At 41.8% G+C, this 22,450-nt stretch overlaps 1 protein-coding gene across 1 annotated transcript in view; it reads left to right on the top strand.

Annotated features, from left to right (window-relative positions):
• The window catches only part of LOC126398166 (guanine nucleotide exchange factor VAV3), a 125,173-nt gene that overhangs the window by 70,907 nt on the left and 31,816 nt on the right, over positions 1–22,450 (top strand). Inside the window, exons 11-16 of the mRNA XM_050057388.1 lie at positions 4,898–4,966; positions 6,314–6,400; positions 6,501–6,586; positions 6,990–7,122; positions 13,225–13,334; positions 18,711–18,812. Coding sequence (XP_049913345.1) covers positions 4,898–4,966; positions 6,314–6,400; positions 6,501–6,586; positions 6,990–7,122; positions 13,225–13,334; positions 18,711–18,812 — 587 coding nt within the window. The remainder of the gene's footprint in view (positions 1–4,897; positions 4,967–6,313; positions 6,401–6,500; positions 6,587–6,989; positions 7,123–13,224; positions 13,335–18,710; positions 18,813–22,450) is intronic.

Below are 22,450 nucleotides of genomic sequence, written 5' to 3'. Positions count from 1 at the left end.
AAAAAAAATCACAATATTTAATTTATGTCCATAGACCATAACATTTAATAGATTTTTTTAAACTTTCAATTATTAATATTTTCTGTAGTTTACATGCATAAATGGGTTTTTAATGATAAAAGACACAAAAACGACTAAATAAACTGTAGTGTAATTTTATTTCTTACATTTTTCTGCTGTATTTGTGTGTTTAAAAACTTAAACAATATGTTTTTCCACCTTTAATGGTTCCGTAATATGTTGAGTGATTATCATTGAAAATTTGTCTATAGATTTTTTTTTGTCTTGTTTGTTATTTTTTGTTTTTCTGGCTGCTTTATACTTTGTTGATTTGACAAAGTAATATGTCAGATTTATAGCTGAGTTTGTGCTGAAAACAGGGACACATGGGGTTAGTGCTGTTTTTAAAAGGTGCTCAACAAACACAAAACGATTACATAGAAAGTCATCAAACATTAACCTGAATTAATCTAGACTCCAGATTCTTTATATATTTTTTTTATTTAGATTTTCATATCACTATAGACATACAACAAAAGGACAACACATAGACATACGGCAACCACAACAATAACAAAGACAGCAACAAGAGGTATAAAATAATACAATAACACATTATGTGACAACAAATGACATAAAAGTGGGGTTTACAGCACTATGCCCTATAATTCATAAATAAATTCATATATCTTGAGGAGCACGTGACACGTATACGGAAAACCAGAAAGTCAGGAATATTTCGCTCAGGGCTGCTCAGTGTCAGCTTAACAGAGTTTCAAATATACCATGTTGAAACACAATTCTCAAAAAATTGTGTCACTGATCACATCAGCTATTCGACTGGAGAACTCAAGCAACAAAGCTTCTGTTGAGGAACATGCTGCCTCCGAATTTTCCAGTTCAACAGTATCATTCTTTTAGCAGCCAATAAGGCCGAGCCGACTGTTTCCCAGTCTTCTCTTGACTTAACTTGTGCAACTGTACACCCCAACCAGCAAACCAGAGCACATGGGGAAAGATTTATTTATATTTATCTTATTATTTATATGCATTTATTTATAGACTCCAGATTTTATATATAGTAAATGTGTTGATCATCATCTCCAAGTGTTGTTTCATGTTCTTCAAGCGGCAGCATCACTTCTACCTTCTGTTACCTTCTTGGACATAAAAATGGCATCTGTTTCTCCTTAACTTTGTTAAAAAGTATTTACAGTATAAAACTGCAACAGAATACATCATCAGTGGTGGAAATTAACTAAGTAAATTTACTGTACTTTGCTTGAGTATGTCCATTTTATGATATTTTCTACATTTATGTGACAGCTAAAGTTACTAATTACTTTGCAGGTTAAGATTTTACACACAAAACACTTGATCAACAAATAAATTATTAATGTATTTTTATAATTTGAACACCCAACAGAATAAAATAAATGTATATTTTGCTTATAATACATCTGTCCTCTCCAATTAAGTAACATTTGACAAGCAGGATTTTAAATTAAATAAGTGTTGACATCTTATCACGCCAGCTTCTTGTGCACAGTGTTGGAAGGAAATATACTTAATTATATCACCTTATATTTCCATCAAAACTCTTCACAGCCGTATATAATGTCAGTCTCTGTCATTGTGAATGATCAAAGCCGGACACAAACTTCAAGTTAAAAGTCTTCTCTAACTTTATACACGACTGTCAGTGAGTGACACAGCCCCATCAGGGAGTTCTCAATTCATCAAAGGCTCCAATCAGGCTTCATGAGCACAAGATGACACGCCGTCACTGGGTGGTGCTGTTCACCACGTTTGTGTCCCCGTCCCCTGCCTTCGTCCTTCAGGCTCCTCTCGTCTATTTCTGTAGCTTCTTTATGGCTCTCAGTCTGAAATGACCCGCACATAATAGTCATCTGATCGAGACAATCAACAAGGAGGGGAGAGAAAATAGATAAAGTGAAGTGAGGACTGAACGAGAGAGAGGCAGACAGAACAAGACAAACAACTAAAGAGAGACAGATGGAGAGGTGAAGTATCTCTGAGGTAGAGTGGAGAGAATGTGGATGTGACGCTGAGCTGAGGCGGTGGAAACTCGGGGACAAAGTCAGGGAGACGTTCCTGACGTGTCATTGAAAAGGGAAACATTTTAATGATCCAAGAGTTTCTTCTATGATGCATTTTAAATTGACTACATGATATATTCATGATTGAATGTTGACATGCATTTGTAACATAGCTCCATTATAGAGCTAACTGAAGCTGCATTTCCTCAGGGTAAATCATGTGTGTATGTGTGTGTCACTATATGTGAGTGAGAATGACCCTTTTAGCCTAATACACACACATGCAGTTGCACAAGATACATCAAAGAGGTTAACGGTGGTCTGTGTATAATGCTCATGTGGGTTTGCTGTGATGTTCTGTACAGTAATGAAAAGAGAAGCAGCAGCATTTCTCCTTTTGAAAAGATTTGTGTGTATATGTGTGTGAGGGTGTGTGTGGAGGTGACGGGGGCATCTCTTCCTTCTCGTCATGCATAAGGGGTTCCTATATACATTCATTCATTCATTCATTTTCTGTAACCGCTTATCCTGTTAGGGGTTGCGGAGGGGCTGGAGCCTAGGAGACTTTATATGGAAGCTAAAAGGGGAAAAAAGGAATTTAAATATTTTAATTTTAATCAAAATTTAATACTGAATATTTGATTTTGAAATTGTAATTTTTGAAATATTTTACTTTGACAAGTGCCTGTCTGATTTTATGTAGTTTCCCCTCTTTGGTTGGGAAAGGTAATCAGCAGGTAGATTTGAGTCATGCCGTGTTAAAGACTTTATTTTAAGCATTTGGGCTCTACAACTATAGACAGAAAATCGCAGAGTCCAATATTCAAATAACTATATTAAAGTTTCTAACCTGATGATTCAAAATAAAAAATTCCATCTCTCATATTCGGGCTTCCAAGAGTCGAGACTGGAAACCTGCATACATGACTTTTTGACCAAAATTACTGAAAACAAAACGAAAAAAATGCGTTTGAAAAAGTCTTCAGGAAATTTGTGAGTGGAATTCAAAGTGACTTTGATAGAATCTAAATGTTAACAACGCATATTCAGTACTAGCTAAATTTTACAATTCAGTTGCTCATAAAGTTTAAATTATTATGGCCCTTCTTCACTTCCGTAGATAGTAATAATTATTGTGAGCGGCACGGTGGTGCAGTGGTTAGTATTGTTGCCTCAAAACAAGAAGGTTACTGGAGTTTGCATGTTCTCCCCATGTCAGCGTGGGTTTTCTCCAGGTACTCCGGTTTCCTCCCACAGTCCAAAGACAGGCATCTCAGCTCAGGCTACAGGAAATGCAGGAGGATGTTGGTGTGGAACAAATTTAAGTCGCTGAGATGTTACAGGCGGCACGGTGGTGCAGTGGTTAGCGCTTTCACGAACCCAGGGTGGGGGGTTCGAATCCTGGAGTGAATCCTCCCCCTGTCAGCGTGGGTTTCCTCCAGGTACTCCAGCTTCCTCCCACAGTCCAAAGACATGCAGGTTAATTGGTGACTCTAAATTGTCCGTAGGTGTGAATGTCAGTGTGAAGGGTTGTCTGTCTCTATGTGTCAGCCCTGTGATAGTCAACCTGTCTAGGGTGGCCCCCACCCTTCACCCAACGTCAGCTGGGATAGGCTCCAGCATCCCTGTGACCTCTAACAGGATAAGCAGTTACGGAACATAAGTGAAGGAATAATAGTACTTGTTCAGAAATGAGCTCCGTCAGGAGTTTTTAATAATAAAAACCTATATTCAGCTCTGAAACCTTGTGATCTCACCCTGTTTGCATGTGACACAAATGTACCACCAAAAGAAAAAAAAACCTGTGTCAATAAAGTGATTGCACGCTTTGGGCCGAGATCCCTGTGAAGCAGGCGGCTGATAGCGAGCTGCACCACATAAAGCATCCCACATGGTGACAGCCAGAATCTGTACAACAAATGTCTCGTCACTTCCTCTCGCTCCCCGAGTTCCTCTCTCTCGCTGCTTCTTTCTTTCTCCCTTTTTTTGTCATCAATCTTCCTCTCTTTCTTCCTCGCTGCCTCCGCTCATCATTCCGAACACACCACAACACGATTCCCTCAATGAGTCCATCATGTATGGTCCCGGCTATCAGTGTGACCACTCCCTTCCTCTGTATCTCTGTGGATGTGTGGAGGTGGGAGCAGGGCTTGATAAATAGGACTCTGTCGTCTTGCTAGTGATAATAATGCCCAGGTTGAGCTTGACTGACACCAGGGATTTGAGCAGTGCCAAGCAGACATATATATCTCCCTTAGCGGCTCAGTGTGTGTATCTGTGTGTGTGTGTGTGTGTGTGTGTGGACACAGTTAGTATGGGCCCCTGTATGAAGGACATGCATGGCATCCTCCCTTATCCTCCACTGCTGAGGTCTAGATGTCTTGTTTACGCTGCAGCCAGGCACTGGCAAGCAATTTTAGACACACACACACACACGGCACTGGCAAGCAATTTTAGACACACACACACACACATCTGCAATAGATGAGTGCACACACACACACACACACACACACACACACACACACACACAGTATCTGATTTATTTCAGGACAGCATTCTTTTCACAGTAACCTTTTTCATTTCATATCTGGAGCCAAAGCATTACTTTCTCATGTGTGGACTGTGGCTGCGGTGCATGTTAGCAGCAGGATAACAATGTTCATGATTTTTTTTTACAGGGTTTTTTTTTTTGGTTTATGACTGACAGATAGCCTCGCTTTCCTTTCTGCAATTTATACCTTTGGCTGTGCGATGCTTTCAATCATTTTTACGACACCAACAAGGTGTTATTATACTTATATTTTGTGTGTGTGTGATTTGTTTCCGTCCAATAGGAGCTGGTGAAACACACTCATGATTCCACTGACAAGAGTAATCTGCGGATGGCATTGGACGCCATGAAGGTACATCATCGTTTATCCAGTTTATTTCCACACACTGCAAATATCCCAGCATGCACTGAGTGGAAGGTCTTTCCCAAAGCTTCATACACAAACATATTCACAGTCAGTCTCCCAGTGTGAGCCATTTAAGGCCTGATGCACCTAACTTACATCAAAGAACTAGTGGCGACGAAGGCCGTGTTGCCTCACACCACCTGTGTCTCAGGCACAGACTACAGGCAATAACCAGCCAGCTCAAACATTCTGCACCTGCGTGACAGGAAATAACGCTACATAGCAGCAGGTGGTGGTGATCTGTATTTTTCATTAAAAAAGCAAAACTGGAGGACACACTAACAACACACCCTGATTTTTAAAGAGCAAATGATATTAACCATGCACAAGCAAATAATAGCACAATTATGAAACATTTATGTTGAAGAGCTCAATGGCTAAAAAAAATATCTTACCTTCTTTAGCAACTTACTTTTTGATCTCACACCCTCTTGGCTTTAGCCGTTTGTTTACTTTCCTCACTTCTGTTTCTCTCCTTGTGCACTGAGCTGAACTGCCAATCAGAGTGATTTCATTCATTGACGGGCTAAGTCATTTCAGACTCTAATTCAACATGCTGAATCGGCCACAAAAAAAGCCGACCTGGGCCGACTAGTACCAGTGTTGCAGGACACACCCCCAGAGCGTCAGATGCTAGCTGAAGGCCTCAACCAACAGCTGACTGACAAAATTCTTGTTCAAGGGAATCTGTAAACAAGTGAGAAGAACACAGCTCATGAGTTTCGGGCCTTTGAAGGAATAACATGGCTGCAGGCAGGCCTTTGATGTCACATGGCGAGACCAGTTCACATCACTTTAACCTCACTAGACAAAGAAGAAGATTGTTTCTGCAGGTTCATCCCAATGAGCAACACCTTTCACATTACAGTTATTTGATCCGTTGTTAATATAAACTAGAAATACCACCTTGTGGTTGTATGCCTCCGTGCACCAGTCTGGCTGCAGTTACAGTTTGCAACATTTTAAATCCAAAAAGTCAAAGGTCAGCTTCACTGTGACATCACAATGTTTGGCATAAACACTTTTCTAGGCATTATTCAACATCATATTTCATACACAAGTAAATAAGTCTTCCACTAAATGCAGCATTCATAAGTCTTCCTTATTTTTTAATCCTCAAAGGCTGCTCACTGTCCAATGTCAATATACTGTGTCTGCTTGGAGTTTACAAGCTCACATCGGCAATGGTGACTTTTGAAGGGCAGAAAAACAGCACAAAAAGACACCTGAGCACATAATTGGAAGAAAATGGAAAGGAAAAAGGAAAGACTTTGTTTTCTGATCTGTTTACAGGACTTGGCTCAGTACGTCAACGAAGTCAAGCGAGACAATGAGACGCTGCGAGAAATAGATCAGTATCAGAGATCCATTGAAAACCTGGTAAGCCACCTGTTTCTTCCAAATAATTAGATACTGATCTCATTTTCACAGTGCTTCACAATCACAATCCCCCCATCTTTGTTTGTCTCTTTCTCCGTAGAATCAGCGACTGAGTACCTATGGCAGACCCAAAGGTGATGGGGAGGTACGAGTGGCCACAGTGGACAAACGGGCTAAACAGGACAGGTGAGAATTCAGGTTGACGGCTGTTTGACTGAAACACTGATTGACTGAGGGTTGGACTGCTGCGGTTGGAAAACTGCCAGAGTATGTCTTGCTTTTGGCCAAAGTGCTGTTAGAAACTAAACCTGTGTGTCTTGTCAGTGAAGACAAGTGGCAGAATTCCGACACAGAATACACCAAAAAAATGTCTCAAGACCTTGTCCAATGTCAGGTAACAAGGTATTCAGTTAAGACCACGCAAAGATCAAGACAAACACAGGCTAATAATGGATAACAATTCAGATTTTTAATATTATATTGCAAATTGTAGCTTTTAGTGATACAATGATTTCCCCAAAATGCACAGGGCAGAGTAACATGAATACATATCTTCAATGACTTTGACACAACGCTCTTTGAATCGCAGGCACATCTTCCTGTTTGACGCCGCTGTGATTGTTTGTAAGCGGCGAGGAGACAACTATGAGATGAAAGAAGTGATCGACCTGCACCTCTTCAAGATCACCAACAACCCCACATCGGACAAGGAGAACCGAAAGGTCTGCACACACAGATATGATTTCTATTTAGACACAGCCCTGTTCAGCTTTTATTTGTGGCATCCTAAGGAGCTATGTCTGTGCTGCCTCTTTCTCTGCATGCTTAAGTGCAAAGTATCCTCCACCAAAGAATAAGATGTGGTCGGTCATCCTCAGGTGTTGAAGAAACATGACCATAATGGTCTGAATGTTGCTTCAGCAGTGTTTTTCTACCTCAGCAAGAATGCATTTTGAGGGGGGTAGGGGGTATTTCAGTGGCATCATCAACCCCCATGAGGCTGTCTCAGCAAGTCCTCCAACCCGTACGACCATATAGGTGGTTTGTTCCTACCCACAAAATTGACCCACAGGAGCGTTTCCTAACTTAGTGCCCTACCTGCTGCAGGAGATTAACCCTCACACCTAAATGCAACAGTCAAAGTTTTAGACACTTGGTTAAGGTTGTGAAAAGGTTGCAGTTTGGTTAGGTTTAGGCACCAAAACTACCATGACATGCAAACAAGGAAAGCCTGAGTCAGAGAGAGCAAACCTCCCTGCCCTTCCATGTGCCTACATGGAAAGCCAACGTCAGGGAGAGCAGCAGCAAAGACCCCCAGGGAACAGAACAGAGCAGCATCAATGACAAACAGAAATGACATTGACAAGTCAGACACAGCATGAAAAGGAGGAGCTGGGGGGGAGGCGGGTTGCAAAGTGGCTTATAGAGGAAGCAGCAACAGTAGGCAGGCCAGAGCAGTTTAAATAGGGCGCCCTGAATGAGATTCGCCAATTGGTTGCATAGAAAGGAATCATGTGATCTACCAGCTGACTCCCTTCCATCAATCAGCTGCTCCATCAGTTGACTGGGCTGATTGAGATCAGCTGATGTAGCTGGGATGTGAGCTGAGCCTGACATCATGTCCTGCCTGAACTAACGCTATGCTCATTTTAGTTTTAGGAAAAGATCAAGTTTGTTACAGACTTGATAAGTCAGTGTTGACTTTAGTTTACAAGTGACATGAACAACAATCTCCTGGATCTAAGTTCTATGTTTGTTTGACCCATCGATCTACCCCGACATCCTCCCTATGCTTTTTTACTCTTTATACTACGTCACCCAACTTCCTCCTTTGCTCCTGTCATAGTTACTACAGCCACTAGAGGTCGACACCTGACAATAAATGTATGGGTCGTAATGTAGCAGCAACCTCTAGGGCTGAAAAATTAAGCTAACGCGGAAGTGTGAAAAGCTGCAGTTCTTCGGATGGCCACTGGGGGGCTAACCCATGTTAGCACAGCAGACATAAACATGTTTACAGCTTGGTGCGAGGCGTCGCTATAATCTATTAGTCAAAGCCACCCCTCGCTCCTCCCCAGCTCCACCATCTTGTCCAAATATGGTCACTTCTGGCTTTGAAAAAAACAACATGGTGATGTCCAAAATGCCAAACTCAACAAAACGATGGGTGATGTCACAGTGACGATGTTCATTACTTTTATAAGCTGCTGTGCAAACAACACATGGGGTCGTCTGTCGATATACTTTATTCCACCACAGACATTTTAACTTAAAAGCACAGGCCTGACTAACAACATAATGATGGCTCTGTTTCCTGGGTAACTAAGAGTCTTCACAGGCATGGCTCTGTTATATTTAGCTGCAAGCGTACGCCATTGATTGCAGCCACCACTAATGAATGTTGTTAGTTGCACCTGTGTAAATGTACACAATACCTCCAAAGACTCAGCCTGATTATCAGCAGTGACATGAGGAAGTCACGATATTTTTACAGCTGTATAATTCAATTTTAAAGATGTATGACATCACAGAAATACCGTATTCAAACAGGAAAAGAACAAACATACACATTGCATGATGGAACTGTTCATGTATTATATGTGTTCACTCATTGCACTGTGCAACATGGCCAGACTGCACATGAGTCGGGCTCCCAGGTGAATTTCCCCTCCAGCATGTCGTACATGCCAAGTTACACATTTTTCATGTTTCAGATCTGGCCATCACCTTGGAAAAGATATTGGCACATCTTTCAGTCATTTCACCTTTTTTCCTGTGTTGTTTTGGCAGCAGCACATCTCTTTGTGAACGTTTCCCTTTCTGTTCCAGGAGAGTAACTCAATTCCACTTTTGGCGAGGCCACACTGATGATGTTTTTACCTCAGACATGCAGCAAACATTAGCCCCAATTAAATCAAACCCAAGTCAAAAAGAAACAAAACAGGTAGTTTGTTTCTGCCCAGGCTTGCAGACCACATTTATTACTGATATTTCCTCAAAATATTGAAACCTGTTTTTCCACTTCCTTGTTGTGCTGCACACTGACATTAGGACTTTAAAGCAGTGAAACACAGTCTTGAATTTTAATCCAATAACAACATTTTTAGTGCTTCTGGCAGCCAAATGGTTTATTTCTGCAGTTAACACTTCTTAGTCCTCAGATACATCACAGCTGAGAAGAAAGTGTGAATCGCACGTCTAATTTTATTGTTTTTACCTAGAATAAAGAAGCTGCTGCGTCTTTAGCTCTGTTGGTGGAGTCACTTTGAATCCACACTGATTTAGGTCACTGACGGAAAAAGAAAAATGTGTCTTGAGCATTTAGCTTTTAATTTTATGGCATGTTATCACCATTTTCAAAAAGCAATAACTCAATTTAAGCTGTGATTTGCAGTGATTTTCTAACAGCTAAAACAGCTTCTGATGACATTTAATTTCACCCCGGGCTTTGAGCCATGTCTATCCTCATCAGGAAAGTAGAAACTAGAGTACACTTACTACATTGTTCTGGCCCTCTTGCTGTAGAAGTGAAAAATAACAGCAGATCATACGTCTTTGCATTCTTTGAAATAAAAGAACAAAACAAGCATCTCATATAACAACCAATCAGCTATAATGGAGGCAAGTCTTGCTCTGTTGAGTCCATTATTGCCTCTTTATGACTGAGTCAGCAAAGCTCAGAAAACCACGTTGGACTCCTGACAAACCAATTAACAGCGCAACTTCAGCATAATGAGCAGCCATAACAATTTATCAGATAAATGCACGTTCATAAAATTGAGTAAAAATTGAGTTAACTTGCTTCCTGACAGTATTTTATAAGCACCTGTGCCACCATCAACACCCCACTGCTGCCTTTTGTGCCCCGAGTCCTCTATCGTGCTGCTAAAATGAACCATGTGCAAAAATTGTTCCGGCTCATAACACACACAACAAAATAATCACCAGAAAAGAGTCTTAAATAATTTGATACATGCTTGTTCCAGCACATGTTTTACATTGTCTTGTTCATTCAGCAGCATAATACTGAGAGTGTCAGACTAGAACAGTCTGCCTCCTCCCAGATGGTGTTATCATTAAACCTCGCTTTGGGCCTGACTACACACACACACACACACACACACACACACAGTGAATTCTAAGTGCCAAGTGGTGAAAAATATTGCCAATCATAATGAGGGATGATATCTAAGGCGTGCCAGGAAACAATGATTTGGGTAATAATGATGTTGTAAATAGCAGACATTAGTGGGCTCAGACCCATATGGGCTTATGTAGTTATTTTTTTCCTGTGCAACCTCGACTACCTCAGTATCATTCACCTCTGACATGATGGATTTGATGCAGTTTGTTTGATTACATATTTATTATGGAAATGCCACAGATGACAGTGGCTGTCTGAGGTAAGCAGCGATAACAGCCCTCATCATAGACACAAAATAATCACATTTACATGCAAGTCATCCGGCGGTAAAACCAAATAACCTTAAAGTCTAATCGCTGTACACAGAAGCAGGAAACTGTGTGCGACCATTGTACCGATGTGCGGACATTTTTCATGTAGCTGATGGTGTGAGCCATTGAATTAAAGCATCACTTATATTTCAGCTATTTGTTCATTCATTCATTCATTCATATCCGTACTTGCTTATCCTCTTCAGGGTCGCAGGGGGCTGGAGCCTATCCAGCTGTCATTGGGTGTGAGGCAGGGTACACCTTGGGCAGGTCACCAGACTGTCACAGAGTTCCTTTGCACGTTGCTCTTTACTTGCTAATTGACCAAACCAGGACAGGTCATAGCTTATTAACCAGAAATCCCGAGTTTGGAGCTGATCCTTCTTCAGGCCTCCAGCGGTTATTAAGTTCTGGGTGGACCTGCGCTAAAATGGTCAACTTCTTCTCCAAATTTGTTGCAACCTGATATTTATGGAAGAAAGGAAAGATATTTATTTTATACAGATATATATTTTATACTCAATTAGTCAAATCGCCCGCGGCTGGTTTTAGAGCTTAAAGCACGTCACCTGTTTCAACAGCCAGTCATGACTGCCGAGCTCTCTGTTTCCGTCCACACGGTGTGGTGGTGTCGGATGGTGGGTCACTGCTGCTGCTTGTCGTATGTGCTTATGCGCAAAAAACACAGTTTGCATACAGGCCCTTAGTCTGACAGACAAAGTTAGCAACAAGCTGCTGAACACGCAGAGCATTAAGCAGCTAAAGAGCCAGATCTTTCCATGAGGAGGTCGGAGGAGACCAAAACAGAGCTAAAAAGGAGAGTGAATACTGGACTACACTAAAACACAACTCCTGTTCACAAACACGTTCACCATATCAACTTAAACACATGGTTAATGGTGTGAAATGGTGGTAGTTTGGTCAGGTTTAGGCAACAAAACGACTTGGTTAGGTTAAGGAAAAGTTAACGATCGTGGTTACAAGAAGTATGTTTGTTTTTAACGTACATTACATACAAAACATAAGTTAACTACATTATGTAAAGGCTCACTTATACTCCCTTTAAGTACGAAAATGTGCCCATATACTAACATATGTCTTTTATGTTGGCATTGATACACCCAGTAGAGGGCACTAGAGGGCAGAGTCAAAGGTTTATGACAACAGCAGACATGGTGAAGGTGGAGGAGGTCTTAATAACGTAGCAAACGTAGCGTTATAACAGAGGTAGCGGTGCTCTGTGAGGCCATTAAATACGTTGCAACATGTGGACGAAGAATTCTTTATACTACCAATTAGTTCTGTTACGCCATTTTTAAAATGTCTTTGCCATTTTCTACAGTCGTGTCTTGCTTGAACCACGCAACACTCACCCCACCATTTTTGGTGGTACTGCTCCATTGTGTCCTTAAGCTTTCAGAGAAAGTGCACACCACAACAATACGGGTTGTAATAAGCTGCTGGTACAAACGACGTATGGGGTCGTATAATGGGTGAGGACAGTTTCTGAACCTGGGCAGATTGACCCACGAGGTAAAGTACATCACTAAGGGTCAGAGTAATTATATTTTAGGAAGATCAACAAAGAGTGTTTTGATATTATCAGTCTGGATGTGCTATGCTTTTAAGTTCCAAAGATAAACCAAGCAAAAAGGCCTAAACTGACAGACAGAGAGACAGACAAACACCTTCTCCTTCTCTTTACAAATTGGTTGCTAGAGATATCTTTGCTGAGCGTTAAGGCTTGGTGTCCACTGGGAATGCCTCTGTAGAGCGCTGCTTTCCTTTTCTCTTTTCTTTCAATAGAAAAGATGAACCTTTGCGCTTCCCTGACAGCACTGTGAGCTTGGCATGTTTTTAGCCTTCAGAGCTGAGTGCTGGAAGTTCAAAACCTCACCTAGGAGCCATAAAAAGTGCATCTCCCAAGCATCTGTTTAGTGATGCCATCTAAAAAACAGAGGCATGTGTTGACACAGAGGCTAATAGACTAAAATTTAGCCTTTGAAGTGGGTAATGGTGGCTGATTACAGGCTCACTCACTACTTGGGTCTGTGCATGCTGTCTGTTGCCCAGCAGTTATATGGCACAGCCACCGCACACTCTTTTCCTGTTCCCCTTCATGCTCTTCCTCTCTGTTTTGTCTTTGTCTGTCAGTTCTGCCGCCCCTCCAACCCCTCAGCCTTTGTGTTTGCTCTCCCCGAGGCATCCCTCTTTCATTTTGCATCTCTTTGTCTCCATCTGTCTCCCTGCATCCTGTCTCCTCCAGCTCCTGCCCCCTCCTGCTCCATTTGTCTTTCACTCAAACCCTCAATTTATTTATTCGCTGTTGTTTTATTTTCTCAAATGTGTGTTTTTCTTTCCTGTTGCAGTGGTCCCACGGATTCTACCTCACTCATAACCAGGGCCAGAACGGCTTTGAATTCTTCTTCAAGACCAAAGAGCTGAAAAAGAAGTGGCTGGAGCAGTTTGGCATGGCCATGTGAGTGTGTGCTCGTGCATCACAGTGTGATAAGAGTGTGTGTCTCTTTGTCTTAGCCGCATTTTGTCACAGCGTCGAAGTGCACGTGGCCTGTCCTGTTATTCAAGTTAGGCTACTTGATAATTTATGAGGAGGCTGGCGGCACTGGGACAGAAAGATTACCAGATCATAAGTTGCATACACGCTTTTAAAAGCACACAAACGGCATTTTGAATCATTTAGCACGCTGTACTCACAGGACACCATTGGTTATGTTGATTCCAGCTTCAAGTGCATGCTGTTAAACTCCATCAACCAGTCCGCCACCTGATCTGGATCCAAAGTCACTTAAACTGACTGTCTAGAATGACAAATGGAACTAAAGTATTTCACTTGTAGAGCAAAGAAAGACGAATGATTGACTAATCGTCGGATAGAAACCCCACCAACCACTGGCTGTCACAGAGTTGACACATACAGGCCAGACGAGTTGTATTGGGTTTACAGTAAGTGTAGCAGCAGCTATCAAGGTCTAAAGCACAATTCACACCACAGTGGGAAAAAGTAGGTGAACTGTTGATGGTTTAAGTCTGAAATCAGAAAAGTGAAGATGTTTTACCACAAACAGTTTTGTGAAGATGTGGCATGTTAGCTACCTCATTTCAACAGTGGTGCCCCCAATGGAGGGCCATGGCTACCCTAATATAACCCTTTAACCCCTGGCAAAAATACTTGGAGGCCGACCTTACTGTCTTTAAGAAGGTTTGGTGCCCTGATCTTTTAAGTAAGCGTGGATATCTTCAGAAACTAGACAACCCAAGGCGTCCATTGGTACCAACCATATCATGCTAGCTTCCCTGCAAAATAGCTAAATAACACTCCAAATGTAGGCTAAATTGTGGCGAGGGAACAACTGGCACGGCCATTTTTAAAGGTCCTTTGACCTCTCACCTCAAGATATCTGAATGAAAATGGGTTCTATGGGTACCCACAACTCTCCCCTAAACTTGTTAAAGGGATCGTGCACCCAAAAATGAAAATTCAGCCATTATCTACTCACCCTCATGCCGAGGGAGGCTCTGGTGAAGTTTTAGAGTCCTCACATCCCTTGCGGAGATCCCAGGGGAGAGTGGGCAGCAACACAACGCCACCTGTAGCTCTAACTGCCTCTCTGTACACCGAGCTCACATGTGCGCGCTTGCGTGAGACTGTGAGACATGGGCACCGCCTTCATGTGTGTTCACGTGCTTTCGCTGGTCTCGCACACAAGCGCACACACTTGAGCGCGGTGTACAGAGAGGCAGTTAGAGCTACAGGCTACAATGAGGCTACAAACAGAGTTCAAATCAAAGTTTTCCAGACAACTTTTTATGTCGGGGCTTCAGGACACTTGGATCACTACGGACGAGCAGTATGGAGATATTTTGTGGTTTCAGTTATGTGTTTTTGGACGTTTGAATCTGGGGCGCTGTAAGCCTCCATTAGGTGGAGTTGTGTTGCTACCCACTCTCCCCTTGGATCTCCGCAAGTGTTGTGAGGACTCTAAAACTTCACCTGAGCCCCCCTCGGCATATGGGTGAGTAGATAATGGCTGAATTTTCATTTTTGGGTGCACTATCCCTTTAAGACTTAATCCCAGTCAAGGTTTGTTCCTCACAATCAATGCACCCCTTCAAATTAAAGATGTGTATTTGTCTTTTTACGGAAAAGGACAACAAGTCTATTTGAAGAGCAATGAGTCACCGAACATGTATATAGACATATATAACCCATTAAAAAGGGTTGTCGTGGTACTCAAAATCTCCTAATGTCTTGAGCTTCATCAAATCCCTGAAATTCAGTTTTGGCTTTTGCATTGCCAAGGTTTTCATTGGCCACATCTGGCCACCCCTATTAAAAATTTCGTGGGGCTGCCACTGCATTTCAAACCATGAAATAAAGCTGCAGTTCAATGAGATTATAATCGCTGTATTCATCATGACCGAGACTTGCAGGAATTTGTCTCATGAAACCGGCCCCAGGAAGATGTTGACATGTTGCACAGTAAAGCAGAATAGTACACGCATACAAATAATACAACAGGTGCAGCAGGAGACAGTTTGGCTCGGGAGAAGCTTTGTGAAGTCTAAAAATAAAAAGCAACCGTGATGATGTCATAGTGATGTTGTCGGGATTACACCAGCTTGGTCCCGGAGGCTGTAATTTTTTAACAGAAGGCCTTCATTATAAATTAAAGGTGCTGAGTTTGAAAGATGTGCGCGTTTACCAGACACAGAGCGTCTAACAAAAGATGCTGTCGAGTCGCATTTTGGGGAATCAAGGGTAAAGACAGGGCCAAATCTGTCTCTGCTTCAATTTGGACTAATCTTTTTTAAAAATAAATAGACAGAGTTCTGTTTCATTAATTCATTCATTCATTTTCTGTAACCCTTTATCCTGCTGGGGGTTGCGGGAGGCTGGAGCCTATCCCTACTGACACTACGCGAGAGGCAGGGTACATTCACACCTACGGGGCAATTTACAGTCACCAATTAACCTGCATGTCTTTGGACTGTGGGAGCAAATCGGAGTACCCGGAAAACCCACGCTGACACAGGGAGGATTTACCCCAGGATTCAAATCCCCCACCCTGGGTTTGTGATGCTAACCACTGTACTACCATGCCGCTTGTAACATCTCAGCAAACTTGGATCTCTGAATCTCTGAATAAACTGCCAGTGACATCAGTGACAGAATCGTAAAGAGCAGTGGGGCTCCCAAGCAGGTGCAATTACACTGAAAATTTAGAAATAAAAACTGGGGGAGAAAAAAGAGAATGATGAAAAGAGAAAAAAAAAATCTGTGAAATAACATTTTCAAGCTCCAAAGGAAAGCAACAGGCCCTAACAGGACGTGAAGAGGAGGATTAGTAAGATGAAGTGCGGTGAGACTGAAAAAAAGAGGGGCTCTGGTTGATTAACTTTTGGGGCTGCATTAACAAGCTGCGAGAATACAAAGGCGTTGCCAGACAATCACATGCTCCCACAGCGACGCTTAATAGCTGATCTGTGAACAGTTGTTTTCTCACGTGCCGCCTTTATGTTCCTCTGTTTGCTGCTTGACTAAGATTCAGCAGCCACGAGGGGTGGGCAGACGCTGCTCCGCATACTGAAGGCAAAAAAATCGAAAGTAAAGACAAACTGTTGCGTGAACGGCAGTGAGTGAGCGCTCTATCCTTGAAAGTCAGAAGAAGACAGTAGATGAAGTCATTCTGAGTTTTAAAGTCCTTAAAAGTGAAGCAGCTACCTCTCGGCGGACTGTGCAAAGTTGCAACGGACATCTTAAAAAGGACGAGAAATAGTGGAGCTGGAAGAGGACAATCATACTCTCAAAGTCAAATCGGAAGAAAAAGGAAGCTCAGGGGGTTTTATGAGGTTTTTGTTGTCGTTGTAAACATGGCATAGCGATGTATTCAGTATCTTTCAGTGTGATTATTTCCACGGTAAAAGTGGACCCTCTTTCTTGTCAGCGGTATGCAATTTATAGTTAACAACAATCGTGTCTACAAAGCAGATATATTGGTTGACCCCAGAACAGAGGAGAGGACACCACTGAAGGTTTTTTTTTCTTCTTTGACACTTTCTTCCATCTCAGCGCTGTTTGTCCCATTTTCCGGAGAACATGTTGTAGCTCAGTTTGACTAATTATTTGAATTTCAAAAACAGCACCCTTGCACATTAAGGTAAAAAGCGCTTATGCAACAATGTCATCACGTCTGGCTATCACAACACCGAAAACAAAGGAAAGACCTCTTCAGTTCGAAACAAACAGGCCTTTGTGCTACAGGCAAACTTGGGCATAAACCTGTCTGTCTTTTTCTTTCTCACACACATAAACAACACACATTCATCCATGTCCCAAGGGGCCAAGAACACTTCTGTGTTCACTTCAAGCAGACCTTGCCTGTCTATTTGCAGTTCTCTCCTTCCCACTTCAAAGAACCGTATCAGTGAAATGTTACTGTTGCCTTGGAAGAGTTTGTTGGCTGCAATTATAAGTGATTTTTTTTTTCACTTTGAAATTCATGTTTTCATCAAAGACCAAAGCTGTTTGGAAAGTGCAACAAAATGGGCAACTTAATTTCATTCATTCATTGGGGCTCGTCTGCAACTTATAGTACAACGTACAACAGCGGTCAGTGTTTATTTTACTGTTAAGCCCAACAGCTCATTCTGATTCTGAGTCTTAACTCTTCCATTATTTATGCTAGATGTGTTCAGGGGCAGAGAACAGCACATGCAGTATAGTATTGTCAGTGTTATGGGAGCTTTCAATACTGGTTTTAAATATTTACCTTGAGCCCTTCTAAGATTCACCATGTACGGATTTTCTACTTCGTACCACAGGTTACATTATCATCATGTAGTAAGGCAAATACATAAGCAGACACTATATTGAAAACTCGATGGTGCATTCAAGGACACTCCAGCTCTTGCGATTTAGCTGACGCTGCATTTTGAATGCAAGAAAGAAGCAGATTTGCATTATTCTTTTGAAATCTATGTTTATTGTTTGTCCTCTGGATTTCTGACATCGCCGTTCATGATTGCAGTTGTTTTTGGCAGCTCACTCCCAAATCCTGGAAGTCAGAGCACTCTTAATTCATAAGGGAAAAGTCCCTGCTTGAACTGCATTAGCATGAAAGGATAGTAACCTAAAAGTGCTTTAGTGTTGTGGACGACTTGTTTCAATCAAAATTCTTCCTGCAAGTTGATTTTTGGAAGATCAGTTGAAAAAGTTTTATTTATATTTATATTTATATTTATAAAGCCCAGTATCACACATCACAAATAGGCTTTCCATGTAGGCACATGGAAGGGCAGGGAGGGTTGCTCTCGCTGCCTCAGGCTTTCCCCATTTGCACGTGGAAGGGCAGACAGGTGGGCTCTCAGCCTTAAGGCAGAGGGGCCCCAGAACAGAGCCATATCGCCAAATATGATACTGCAAATGGAAATAAAGTTTCCTTTGACGAATATGTTCCTGACTGAACTTCAGTTTTGTCTGAATTTAACGTAAGAAATAGTGATAGTAAAGTAATATTTAGAAAATGTTTGTTAACTAGCAAGGTGTCGACCAGTGCCAGTCCTTAAAAATCAAAACATGTCACATAACACTTCTCAAGTGCATCATGCTTTATACACCTCACTGAACATGGTGCTCCACAGAACAAGTCATATGACTTATAGATCACTCTAGATACTAAATATACCAAAATGCATTTTATGAAATACATACATATTATGAGGAATATAAATGACCATAATTACAAGACATACAATATAGCAACCCTGTGTTCAGAATATTCTTCAGCAAATATGATCTGTAAAAAATGTTTTTCATGTCTTATGTCTTATTTAGATCCAACATTCGTCCTGAGAACGCCACTAACAACTTCCATGACTTTAATATGCACACCTTTGAAAGGATCACCTCCTGCAACTCTTGCCACATGCTGCTAAGGTAAGAGGCTCATTATTATTCACAAGTACACACACACACACACATACACACACACACACACACACACACACAGGAAGCAGCACAAAACCCTCTTCAAGGCTATCGTCAAACATAAAGACTGAGGACGAGACGCGAACCCCTTTCCCTTCAAACAACTGTCAGGACTCCTTTGAAAGACCTCCACTCCTCCTGTTCCTCTCCAGTGTACCCTAACAATCTATTCGTCACTTTCCTTTTACTCCTCTCCTCCTCTGCACATGTGCCTTAGTTACACAAAGTTTCTTTTGAATTTGCTGAATGGTATCGGCACCCAGAGGACTGCGACTCGTGGTCTTTCTTGCAGCGGGGACGACTGAGTGGTTTCACCTACCGAGGACGGTAAAGAAAAATGTCTGTCACACTTGAGCACTTCTTCAAGGCGATGGATGGGGAAAGGGGACAAGATAATTGCACTGTGAATATACAGAGCCTGGTGCTGAATTCACTCACATTTTTAGGGGATAAGATACGAGAGAAACAAGAATAATGCAGGGAAGAAGCATCTGAGGTGCAGTGTATAATTATTTTCCAGAAATTACTATTTTCTTGATTTTTTTCTTTCAATAGTGATTGGTCCTTTGGACTATTTCATTATAACTATAGTGCCGGAGCTCTTTGTGCACAGTGCTTGTAGAAGAACATTGGATTGACTTTAAAAGGCACAAAAGAAATTTTTACCTTTTATCTAACAGGCTTCAAATATCAAACGACTTCATGAATCATGCGTCTAATGAGTCAAGTGTTATTCTGTGATTTCAAGATGTTCATGACATTATTTTATAAAACCTACCGCATGAATCTGACATTTTGTGTATGCTATACGTGTAGTCACGGGACTTGTCATGTTTTATGATGATATATATATATAAGGGCACAGGCCTGTCTGAGGTATTGCATCATTAATCAGATGACACATACAGTAACATGTCTTGTAGAAGTTTTATTTTGAAAGGAAAATCTTGGACAAACCTTACATTTCCTTTCATGTGATTTCATAAGAATTGCAAAGGTTTCATACGTCCTAATGGTTTAAACTCACTGCTCTGACTTCTACCCCCAATGCAACACGCACCCTGTAGTTCTAAACTGCACACAAAGTGATAGTGTACCTGCACGTGAACTCCATGCTGGTTATTTCAAAGAGGTTAAACAGACAATTAGCTGGAGAGCAGAGCAGAGCAGCCTTTACTTTCATGTCATTTTAATTAGGGCCTCTGAGATGGTTATGTAAATGAAAACTGCCCGCTGCTGCTGCCTCAGTCTCTGCGTGTGTGCTCACCTCATTTACACCAAAATTTCAGTGTGTTCGTCTCAGTATTTATTAGATATGAGCTGATGCAGTTTATTGGTCTTGGAATAGTTTAAAATGAAACATTTGAAATAACTTCTGCCTCACACACCTGTTGTGGCTTTGGTGGGCAGTATTGAATCCCAGCTGGTGTCCTAGTGCTGCAGGTGGAACAGCCTGGATCTGTATTCAGCCCAGGAACTCAAAGACCTCAAGGACTCACTAATCCATACTTGAACCAAGAAATCACAGCGATGGTGTTTCCAAAATCATCATAGGCACATAGGAGTGATGTGTCCACTATCTTAGTTAAGCATATTAGCATGCTAACATTGGCTAATAAGCACTAAACACAAAGTAGAGCTGAGGCTGTTGCAGGTATTTGGTCAACTAAAGATTTGGGAAAAACTGCCATTTTCGATCTGATTTTGGTGCTAGACGAAATTTTAAGCGGTCACCAGAGCCATTAAAATTAGGGAATTTGTACTTGATAATTTTCAGGTATTGACCAAATTAATCAAGTACCACATAATATCAAACGATACCTGCTTTCCTTTTTGCACCGAGGGTCTGATCCCGAACCATCACTCCCCGCTGGATCAGCAAATTTTCTGTTGTTTTTCTCCGTAGATTCGCGGCTAACTGCCAGTTCAACGTCTGCCCGGTTAGCACGAGCTAACACTGCAGCTGGAGTCGCAACAAACTCACACTGACAATGAAAAGACTTGACTGTATCATTAAACCTGCTGATAAAGGTTACGTAACATTAGCAGTGTGATGCTAACAGTTAGCCCCGTCACTCTGTGCGCTCAGCTGGGCGGACTCTCACAACTGACCCTTACACTCCCTCAGCAGCAGATACAACCCATATAGTCTGTGGTTTGGAGTAGTTGAGCACAGTGTTGGTGACAGAGTTGGCAGTTAAGCATGGCAAGGTACCATCAAAACATTAAAAGAATGGCTAAACTACACACATACTCTATTCACATTATGTTTATCAAATTAAGTACTCTATTGGTATCAGTATCACTTTGAGGGTACTCGTATTGTTATCTTTAAACAATACCCTAATTACAGTTGATCCAGAGGGGCACAAGAATAACGATCTGTCCAACAGTTGTTTAGGCATTTCACTCAAAACAACAAATGTCAATCTCTCATAACCATTTTCCACTAAGGTAGTTTGTTAGCCGATGCCGAACCAAGAACCAGCTCTGCATGTTTCTGCAGCAAAAGAGACGGCTCTCAGCCAGAGAAACTGGTTCTGCAGTGACACCGACACATGGCTGGTTCAGAAACCACAAAAATGAAGCAGTGAGGTCGGTTCATAAGGAACAAATATACATTTTGTGCGCCCCTGGTGGCTGGCTGCGGTATAGGTCATAAACCCCACCTCCTCCATGTTAGCAGGTGGGACATGAGCTCAAATAAAACAACAAAGTACACGTCGAAAGAATTTTTCTTAAAGATGTTTTCTGTCATTTAAGGTAGTTCTTATCACATTGATGTTTGTTCAAGTGTTTAGTTGTAATTTGTTATGATTATTGATGCTATAAAAAGTGGGGGTTTGACGTCATGATTGACAGCAGTTTGTGCCAATCAGTGTGCTCCGGATCTATGGTGCTGCTCACAATTGGTTGGAAAAGTAGAAGGAACTCAGATTCTGGCTCCAGATGACGTCACCATTGCAAGATGGCAGCTGCTGTATCTGAGATATCTGTGACTGCCATTTTGAAAACCCAGAACTTCATTATAGACGTAAAAAACAAACAAGTGGTCCATGGAAACAAAAACTGTCTCTTTGCACTTGTAGTCCTCCACAGAAATTCAAACTTGAGGGAGCATTGGGCACAAAACCAGCTCTTGTGTAAAGTTACAGTGCATTCGGTGGATGGCATTGGTATTACTAGAAAACCAGAGGCATATACGGTGACTTGAATCTACTGTGAACCAGTACCAGCACCCACCCAGAACCAGAACCAGAAGCTTAGCTTAGCATAAGGGCTTAGGCTTTCCATGTAGGCACATGGAAGGGCAGAGGAATTTGCTGTCTCTGCCGCAGGCTTTCCTCATTTGCATGTGGAAGGGCAGAAAGGTGTCCTTTCTCTGCCTTAAGGCTTTCGTGGTAGGCGCGTGGAAGAGTCTTTCTGCATAGGCGCAAGGAAAGACAGAGGCCCCAGAACAGAGCCATACCGCCAAAGATAATCCTGCAATGTAAATAAAGTTTTCTTGGACTGAAGTGTTCCTGACTGAATTAGGTTCACCATCTTGGAATCATGAATGTCTGTACAAATTTCATGGCAATCCATTC

Source organism: Epinephelus moara, chromosome 11 (assembly GCF_006386435.1).
Source record: "Epinephelus moara isolate mb chromosome 11, YSFRI_EMoa_1.0, whole genome shotgun sequence".
Taxonomy (NCBI): Eukaryota; Metazoa; Chordata; class Actinopteri; order Perciformes; family Serranidae; genus Epinephelus; species Epinephelus moara.
The sequence above is the reverse complement of the archived record's forward strand: the minus strand, read 5'-3'. Positions and strand labels throughout refer to the sequence as shown.